The 10,183-nt window shown below is 41.6% G+C and overlaps 1 protein-coding gene across 1 annotated transcript; it reads right to left on the bottom strand.

Annotated features, from left to right (window-relative positions):
- Positions 1–8,356: 8,356 nt before the first annotated feature.
- On the bottom strand, positions 8,357–10,183 carry LOC117214338 (caldesmon-like). Its single transcript, XM_033460350.1, has one exon. The coding sequence runs from the start codon at positions 10,181–10,183 to the stop codon at positions 8,357–8,359; it is 1,827 nt and encodes a 608-aa protein (XP_033316241.1).

A 10,183-nucleotide genomic window follows, 5' to 3' on the forward strand; every position in this document is an offset into this window, starting at 1 on the left:
CGCTAACTACGTTAGACGATATTATATCGTTCGACCATCTGAAACATCCTGGCCCGTCCTATCACTGGCTCCCGAGAGATGTTACGAAATTAACGAGTCTCGATCATCCCTGGTTACGTTATTTTTGCCCCGAAGAAATGACGGGGTCGCTTCGTAAAACTATTTCCAGCTTTCGTCGCGTTCTTAATAGACGAGTTACTTGGCCTAAATGGCTAGAGATCAACGTATCGGGTTGGCCGAAAGATGGTTATTAAGGAAAATTTTCTAGACAATTGAATCGATCCATATCGAAAGCTTTCGTATTTTTGAACTGTTTATTTCAAGTGTTCGTACGTCGAACGAGTTAAAACTTCGCGAAATAGGTTAGGTTAGGAAAGTCAACATTTCCATAACAATTTGGTGTTCCAAGTTTCGAAATTTTAGCACGAGTTTCAGTCTCCAATATACTAATGAGAGACTAATGTAGGTTCTTTATGGATCAGTGTGCATTTCCTTTTTTTATATGTTTTTTATACGGTTTTAATGTCCACTATACTTCTCTTCTTTAAAGCTTGTAGTCAGTACTGAAATGCTTGTTTACGAGAACTTGGTGACGAAAAGCACAGTTCTATTAATTATACGATGAATCCATTAGTTTTCCTATGGATTAATCTTTCCATGTTTCTTCCGTTGAGCTACGTTTTGAACGAAATGTTTACGAGCAAATTGTAGATTAATAATCTTTTTACAAAAATACAAATAAAAAGTTGTGCACTGATTTAGTTTTTATTAGCACTCTATTTTCTTGTCATTTCTGTGTGTCGTAGAATATTATGATGTTTCACCTAGCGCATAACGATAGCTTTATTTTCGTGTTCCATGTATTTCGGCTTATGTTACCAGGTATTACTACGTAATTTACCAGTCACCTGATTGCCTGAGATGGTTCATTTTTGATAAAACACAAGAGTGTTTTCTTTATACTATCCTATGTGATCTAATATACTATTCTATGTAAGCAATTGTACTACATTAGGTAACCGAATGTACTACACTTTTCTTTTTTTTTTATACGTAAAGAAATAGTAATGGACAGCCCGCCGCTCTTTCGTGTAGTGTCAGGTTTATCGACAAAAACTCCTAGAGTGCCCCAGCATTCTTCCCTACACTATGTAACCAAATGTAGTACACTATGTTACCGACTGTAATACACTATGTGTCAGAATGTAGTATACTATGTAAAAGAATGTAGTACATCATGTAATATAAAAATAAATAAAAATATGTCATACTATATTGTATTGTTACGTCTGGTCACCGGAAGTTACTTGCTACTAACTATTCGACCGACCAACATCTTGACTCGCTAGTCAATTTTCAATTTTTTTTTCTTTTTCATGCGCGAGGAGGGAAAAATGTATTATGTATACCCAGCGGCCCGTGTTTAATATACGTACCTTTGAGGTGGCAAGATGTTTGCGCCACCTTGGAGGTTTCTGCTGCCCTCCGGAGCAGCTCCGCTCCTACGTACGCAGCAGAGGTCGTCCTCATCTCCTGCTCGAGCTTCTCGGGAACCCCGGGGACCCGACGACCCTCCTTTCCATCCCACGGGTCGTTTGGACGACGGCGGGTTCCTCTTCCTCCGTCGTCTCCCCGGTCTGCAGGCTCCCTGCCCTTGTTCTTATTGGGTACAGGCTCCCTCCTTATAGGTTTAACGCCTGTCTGCACAGGCTAAGGAGCCGACTTCTCTCCCCCCCCCCCTCCTCTCGTCACTTCCCCCATCCTCTTCTCTTCGTTTTATTGGAGTGCGTATCATCTGGTCCGTACGGCCCTCATCCACTCAGGTTTCTGGGGGCCACCAACTCCTGCGAAAAGGACGTCACCCCCCGGCAAAGCCGCTTACCGGGGGGAGTGCCCTTGACTGCGAGGTACCCTATCACCGCGTACCTCTGCTTAGAGTTAGGGGCTTTTATAGAGGTTATAATCCTCGCGATCTGGCCAATGAAGGGAAGACCTCCGGCACATTGAGACACGATTATTGGAATACGGTATTTGGGCTAAGGTTCCTCGGATCGCATTCCCGTACTGTGACTTGCCAGCGAGTCCACAGCCCCCCGAGGGATTGGAAATTGGGAGGTAAGGAAAAGGGGAGAAATAAGAGAAAGAAAGAGAAAGCTATGAACCCCGGCCTCCTTAGTAATATGCCCCTGCCAGCCTCGCGACCGGGACCAAATCATGTCCCCTCACGAGCCAGAGCTGTTGAAGTAGGTCCGGCGAGTTATTAACCCGCGACGACCCCCTGGTTTTTTATGCCACGATGATACCCTGCTCTCTTCCTCGGGAAGCGTGGTTTTTTTAAGCCACGTCACCATGTACAGTCGACATCTTCTTCCGGAACCACCAGTCACAGTTCGAGGAAAGGGTTGTGATATGGGAGCAGGACAGAGGAAGGGTGTTTAGGATAGCCATTGCTCCGTTAGCCACTGGCAAGCCAGCGTTTACCAGGACCCACCGACGTGGAGGAGGAGTTGGCACTTGGCACTGGTGGGTGTGAAGAGTGCAACGCCATACCAGCACCTTCGGGACCGATGCGTTGAGACCTGGAACAAAGTAAACTCTAAATCTAGTTCTCTAAATACGTCAGAAGACCTATGCGACAAACTAATCGATCCTCGCACTAAACTCATCTCAACTTCGATAATCTCTCCTAAATTTGTTTACTTAGGCCAAGTCGGATTGAGAACTAATTCACCATCAACCGCGCAATCAAATTGGCCTTGCAATCTGGATCACGTCCCCCAAAATTTACTCTGATTTTCTGGCGAGGAATTTCAACTAGACATTCAACCACTTGTTGAAAGTGTTACGTTTCTGACTGCAACTACGAAGATTGATCCAATCCCACGAAAATTGAGGTCGTCCCTTTCTTCTACGTATCTTGAAACCGCTTTGTTTGGAGAAGGAGGGCGGAGGATTCCTGGCCAAACACTCAGCGCAGTCTTCAAACTTGATCAACTTTCTCAATGATCGTTCGTACGGGACTGAACTTTCTTATTTTCTTGCAATCTCTTCAGCACGTTACAAGAAGTTTCTCCTGTCTTCTTCGTTTTGTTGTCAATCTTGGACGTTTATGTAAATTGAGGTTAAGTGGATCAATCGAATTTCGATTGCAGGATCGATGAGGTTAGTTTGTCCTTCAGATTATTTTAAGCGGGAAATATGATAAGTAAATAGTAAATAACGCAATTTTATATCTCTTTGAAGATAATTATGGAAATGGAATATAAATATAAACCTTCGTATTGTAACGAGAATTTTCTTTTGAATATTTTTAATGTTTTTGGTATCACTTGTGCATTTTAAACACTATTGTATATTCAAGCTTCTCACGAATGCATAAAAATTCGTAGTGTGCTGTACATAATAAATTTTCGGTGCTTTCTAAAATTTCAAACGAAGAAATACAAATGCAGATTTCACGACATATTAAGTTCGTCTTGCAACAGGTTCAGAGGTTCGACACTTTGAAAAGATTCGCGATTAGACATAGTTCTACGATTTCAGATGAAACTACCGGAAGAGGACGACAAAAGTGGCCCAGCAACTACAAACTAACCAGTAATACACATCGGCCTTTTCGTCACAGAGTGACTAAAACTAAAATTATAAGAGTGACGTGTCTTTAAATAAATGTAATTTAAAAGTAAAATTTGCAATATTAATTAAAAAAGTGTAGAACTCTTCAAAGAATAGTTTCATAGAATACTTTACGTCTTGATGAAAATCTTCACTAATCTTCAATAAGTGAAAACCAGTGTGTGTCTTGTAAATATTATATATTTAAAATTTTTGAAAATTACATAAGATTTACCAGATTTTAAAACTTCTCAGTACCTCAACGATAATCCCTAGATAACTAGATTTAAAAAGTCACTAGTTCTCCTCTCTACAATTTTTCATAAATATAATCGAGTTTCTTCTGGAGGACCAACGCACTTCGCTTTTTCTACTTTTCACGTTTTCGAGAGTTTTCTTACTAACAACGAATTAGAAAGAGAATAAGAGCATCAAGAAAGAGCTTAGAATTGACACTTTCAATGGAAGAGTTGAAATAATTGTTGCTGATTTCAACATTCGTAAACAGTTCCATTCTTAACTGTAGAATTCACGGGCGAGTCGGTTTGTCTTAATTTTACGGAGCTTGGGGCCAAAATAAAGAAGACTTTTAAACTGTCGCCGCGAAATTGGAAGAAACTGCGTATTTATATTTCATTAAGCTCAGAATCTTTGTCAATGACAAATTTTACTTTTGGGACGATCTCGAGTTCGTGATCACGAAAGAATCTCACAGCTTCAAAATTGGAGAAGAATCCGATTAGTGAAACAAAATTTCGCAATAAAGAGAAGTTGAAAATCGTAGAAGACTAAAATTGAAATAAATATCAGCATACTATAAATATATTAATATAAATATACTAAGAAATATAATTGACAAATATAAATATATTAAGAAATATCAGAAGAAAGATTCAATATGGAAGAAGAAAAATGGAACGAAGAGAAGTAATTCAGCCAACGATAGGTTCTAGATAAATAAATCAATTAAACAAAATCCTAAAATTACGAAACTTTCGTAACTATGTTAATTCTACGACAGTTGCATTTCAAAACTTAATTTTGCCGGAGTCTGTGAGCAAGTTGGAAAGGAAAATAGCAGAAAAGAGAAGAAGTTATGGTCTACTGAGACATTCAGAGGATTCCTGGCGGTGCAGAGCGGAAATTCTCAAAGAGACCGTGCTTCTTGGAAAAGCAACGTTAAGATAAAACTTCCTCCGCAGTGAATCTGAAACTTGTTCTCTGTCGGGGTGTGTCTTCTTTCGCGCACTTCCAACCCTTGCGCATTCGCTGCAAAATTTTTCCAGAGAAACAAGTAACAAGGACAGAAATAGCAACAGGGTTGCTGGAAAAAAAGGAAGAGAAGGAGATGATGAAGTCGGACGATAGGAAAAGGGAGATGCTTTCGAGACGGGCGTGTAGCGAAAGTGGGTCACATCCGGGGTCTCTGGGAACCGGAAGTGGACCAGGGGGCGGCAGTGGTCATCTTTGGGGAAAGAGGAACCAGGGACGTACTTCGGCGCCTGTAGTAGGCCATGCTAAGCACCCAGCCATCATTCTCAGGACCAGGAGGAGCTGGCCTGTTGCGCCAATGCACTACAGAAGGTAGGGAACTTTTAATCAAAAATTCGATATAGTATATTATTTTGATCGTCTATTATCTAATGTAATTGTGTATAAACAATAGTATATAATAGACAATTTTATTGAAAATTGTAAAAATGTTATACAGGCTGGTTGGTAACTGGTGGTATAAGCGAAAAGGGGGTGATCCTACGCGAAAAAAGAAGTCGAAAATATAAAATAAAAATTTTTTTTTCATTTTTTAAATTTTTCCATCGAGACAACGATCTACAGTGAGATCCGCTACAACGAGACGCGATAAAGTGCACGCGTACCGAGCCCAAATTCAAAGTCGATTTTCTCGAAAACAAAGCCTCGAACGAACAATTTTTATTCTATATTTTCGACTTCTTTTTTCGCCTAGAATCACCCCCTTCCCGCTTGTACCACCAGTTACCAACCACCCTGTATATTAGAGAAAATTCTGATAATTCACGATTCTAGATTACGTTTACTTTAATTACAATTAAATTGTAATTGTGACTTGGAGGAATCGTTAGATACGGAAATTGAATACAGGAAACAATTCTGATGATTCGGGATTCTTATTCTGAAGAAATAAGAATCCCGAATGAATAAATGAAATTCTAATTGTAATTTCGGAAAAGTATTAGATGTAGGAGAACATTCTGATGATATAGGAGGGTTACTAGATATAAAAAAATTTTTATGGAAATTCATATAGGAACATCGATAGATTAACTTTAGAAAAAGCGTGAAAAAATTTGTCGTACACTTTTAAAGAGATACTACTTTGGTATCGTAATCGCGATCGCGCTTCACAAGCACGAGAGAAACCACGATGCGAGCAGGTCGTTTCCTTTTCGAGGAGAAGTGGAAATAACGACGAGGGTGTCGTTATTCTACACGACTGCGCGCGAATTATCTCCTCCCGCGGCAAGCGCGATAATTGTGGTCTGTTTATTAACGAAGACGGGACCGCTCGTACAATGGACCAACAAAGTGCCTTTCGTAATTCGCCTTTTCTCCCTTTATTTTTATTCGCAACAACCAAATAAGTCTTTTCACGAGGAACTCTGTTAATTATTTAGCAGAATCGCTCGAGTAATTTCATTTGTCACGAGTAATTTTTTTTTAAACCATTAAAGGGTATCGTATGAATTGTTCAAAGGGTAGAAAGATTGGTCCAACCATCAATGCTCTCTTCCTATTTGTTTTATTACTCCATCTACCTATGCCAAATTTTTCAATTGCAAAAATCTATTTACGAGTATCTCACACCTGAATGTAGTTTAAATTATGACAAATAAATTTTTTCTGAAATATTTTTGGCTTTTTATTTTCTCTCTCTTTTAACGTACGTTGTTTTCTTTTTATGCAATTTTCTAAGTACCAAATGTTGTAGATTTCAAAGAATGTTCTCACTCGAAACAAATGTAATAAGTCGCAGACGCGGTGCACCCCTCGCTTCCAATATTCCGTTTCGCCTAATCATCGATTTCTTTCCTCGAGTTCGTAGTTAATGACACACGTTCGCGGTATTACGGAGATTCGAACGCTCGAATTTTGAACCAGTCAATCGATAGACTGGCAGACGTTGCCCTGCTGGGAATCCTACTGTTTCTTTCCCTCGAGTTAGTTACACCGGTTTGGAATTGTATAAAGAGGTCGCATCAGTTGATTAAGCATTGCCATTTACCTCGTCGTACTGTAAAATTTATTTTATTTTTTTATCGTCAAACGTTTCATTTCATTCGTAAAGTTTGGGCGATGTTACGTTTTCGATATGTTACGATAATTGAAATATTGAGTTATTCTGGCTATATCCGTCCCATTAAAAAATATTAGTGTAGTAACTCTTATTACATATATAGAACGCCTAAAGGGTTGATTTTTTATTTTTCATAGGTAAAATTAATATTTCTATGAAATACCACGTCTAATGTAATACACTCTTCAACAAGTTAATATTTTCAAAATGGACAATATTCATTGCTCGGAAGACCGTGTTTCACGTATGTCTGGCCACAACGACCCTATTCTACTTAGCCGCCTATTCCACATATTCTTCAATTTTACTTTAAAACACGAACGCTAGTCAAACAAACTATTTTCCTAATTCAGTTCCCAATGCCAGAAGCTATCGAACACGCTTAGAATTCTTGTTCATCGCGTGAAAGGCAATTACGGTATAGAATTTGAAGTGGAACCCGAGACCGCAGGTCAACCGATCAAAACTCGATAACTGCAGCGGATACATAGGATAACGATACAATCAGCTTCCATTAAACGTACAGTATAAGAGTATGAAACAGGTCTGGGTTGAATTTGGAGTTGGAGAACGACGATGAAAATCAATTATTTATCCAGCTCACTGCGTTAAGCCACTTTCCACGTGGAAACCTGGATGGGTCGTTAACACCAACGATGAGATGGTGGATAACGCAGCACGAAGCTAGAACGAATATTCAATGCGTTGACTGGGCCGAAATCGAAACTGAAATGCCAGCCTAACCCCGCGAGACTAGCCTAAGTTTTCTTCTACGTTGTCCGCAGGCTATCGCGCAAACTTTCCTCGAATTATCGGTGTTATTCTTGGGAATTGTTAAAGGAAAATTAATATACTGTTAATACAGGTCCATTTTGGATGTTTTTAATCTTTATGCAGTACAGTTGTGGGATTATGGATTATATCATGCTGAGGAAGGTTTACAATAATCGGTGGGCTTTATTATTACTCTAAAATGAAAAATGAATTATTTTAAATGAATCTAATAAGAAAATTAATTTCAAAATTAAGTATAATGTTAGAAAGTAAATATTAAAGAAAATTAAGTATAATTATTCCAACCTAATTCACGTGTAACTCAAACTTTTTTTTTTTATATGTGAAGAAATCCACGATGATCTACCTATGCGTTTGAAAGGAATGCCCCCCTCCCCCCGCGTACTCTCGTCGTGCCAATTCTATCGATCCTATCGACTAACTGTGGAGCACGACTCTTTCTCGGCGACCCACCGAACGTCTTTTATATTTCCGTCTAAGTGCCGACCCCTGGAACTTCAGGGAGGAGGTGCGGCCAGCACTCTAAACAGTTCAGCCACCACCGCTAGGACGACCGTGCTCTCCCGGATGGTCTGGAAAAGCAAGTCTAGCGCCCGTCTCGACCGTCCCAGATTAGTTTGCAGAAGGCGCATTTGGTTTCCATTTTCCTAGACGAAAGGTTTCTACGGTCTTCTCTGGTTTGCGAGTGACTGCTTTCATTCCTTTCTTCGAAGAGATACAAGACGGTCCCCCCATCCTGTGATCCGTCGGTGCCCCAAGCGCCTTGCAGAGAGGACATTTTGGGTTTATTGCGGTGCATTCATTGGCTATGTGTCCGGAGATGCCGCACCTATAGCATAAGTGCTCCCTGTTTTCTTTCGAGGTGCACGTTTTCTTCACGTGCCCTATCTCCAGGCATCTAAAACATTGCAGAGGTCTTCGTTCGAAGGTCTCGACCTTTGCTACTGACCATCCGATGGTTATTTTACCCGTCCGGATCAGCTTCCTCATTGCATCTATTGGGCATCGCGCCCACACGGACCCGAGACCGTCTTTGGAGGTGCGAAGTTTTCCCAGCTGGATGTCCTCCACCTTGCATCCTCCTTTCCGCGCCAAGGTCTCCCTTATCTCGTCTATGGTGGCCGAGATGTCTATCTTGACCACCTTTGCTTCCGCAGTCCGGTAGGGTGCCGCCACTCGGATCAAGTTCGGGTCAAGGACCTTGGTCAGCTGTGTTGCGAGTGCGCTGGCCTTCTCCCTCTTTTGATCCTTTGGCACCTCCAATATGACCCCTCCGGTTATTGCCTTCCTCATCTTTATCGACTCGATGCCGACCTCAGTCAGGTGGATGTTGTCCCTGGCCATGGCCAGCACTTCCGCGTAAGATTTAGCTATTCCTTTCTTGATCGTTATGCTTACCGCCGATGTTCGCGGGCGGCGTGGAAGAGCCAGTTTCCTATTCCTTGTTTCCTTGTCCTCTGAACTTTGCTCCGGAGCTTCCATCGAACTCTTCTCCTCTATTCCCGGAGTTATCTTCTTCGATTGTTTTTTCTCCGCTTTCTTCTTGTTCTTCTTCTTTGCTGCCTTTTTTCCTGCGGACTGGCAATCCATGGCAGTCGCTTTCCCTTCTTCAGGGACTTCCCTGGACACTTGGGGGTCTGAAACTTCAGTCTCTGTCCGTTCTGCAATCGGAGCAGAGGAGACCACCTTTTCCAGCCCTTCGTAGTACTCATCTGTTTCCCTTATTAGCGACTGGTACACATCCAACTTTTGCTCCAACTCGTCGAGACGCCTTGCATTACTGTCCACATCCATGGCCTTGTATTCGGCCAGCTGCTTTTGGAGTGCCTTGTTCTCTGCCTCCAGTATCTCTATCCGTCTTTCCATCGAGATTATGGGAAGTGCCCTTATTGTCATTTCAACAGTGTACGCGATGATTTTTCTCGCCGACTCTCTGAGTGTTTCAGCCTCCTCATCCGTGAGGTCGCTACATGTGTCAGCCAACATGCTGATTCCTCCCGCCCTCCGGATCACCTCTGCTTGTACGTACAAAAAAGGCAACTTGCTCAGCTTCTGCGTGAGATCGGAAACTTCGGGAGACCCGATGAGACTCCATTCTTCATCGTCCGTCGTCTCCTCGGTTTGCAGACTTGTTATATGTTCAACGCTTGTCCGCACAGGCTCAGGAGCCGACTCCTCTTCCTCCCTTCCTCTCCTCTCTTCCTCACTTCCTCTCCTCTCTTCCTCACTTCCTCTCCTCTCTTCCTCACTTCCTCTCCACTCTTCCTCACTTCCTCTCCACTCTTCCTCACTTCCTCTCCTCTCTTCCTCACTTACTTTCCTCTCTTCCTCACTTACTCTCCTCTCTTCCTCACTTACTCTCCTCTCTTCCTCCCTTCCTCTCCTCACTTTCTCCTTCCTCTTCCTTTTGTTTCTTCGTTTCATTGGAGTGCGTATCAT

Source organism: Bombus bifarius, unplaced genomic scaffold (genome assembly GCF_011952205.1).
Source record: "Bombus bifarius isolate JDL3187 unplaced genomic scaffold, Bbif_JDL3187 scf7180000009200, whole genome shotgun sequence".
In the NCBI taxonomy this organism is placed as follows: domain Eukaryota; kingdom Metazoa; phylum Arthropoda; class Insecta; order Hymenoptera; family Apidae; genus Bombus; species Bombus bifarius.

Bases quoted from the DNA above. Each gene is read 5' to 3' on its own strand.
- LOC117214338 (XM_033460350.1), bottom strand. From the start codon at position 10,183: ATGATACGCACTCCAATGAAACGAAGAAACAAAAGGAAGAGGAAGGAG.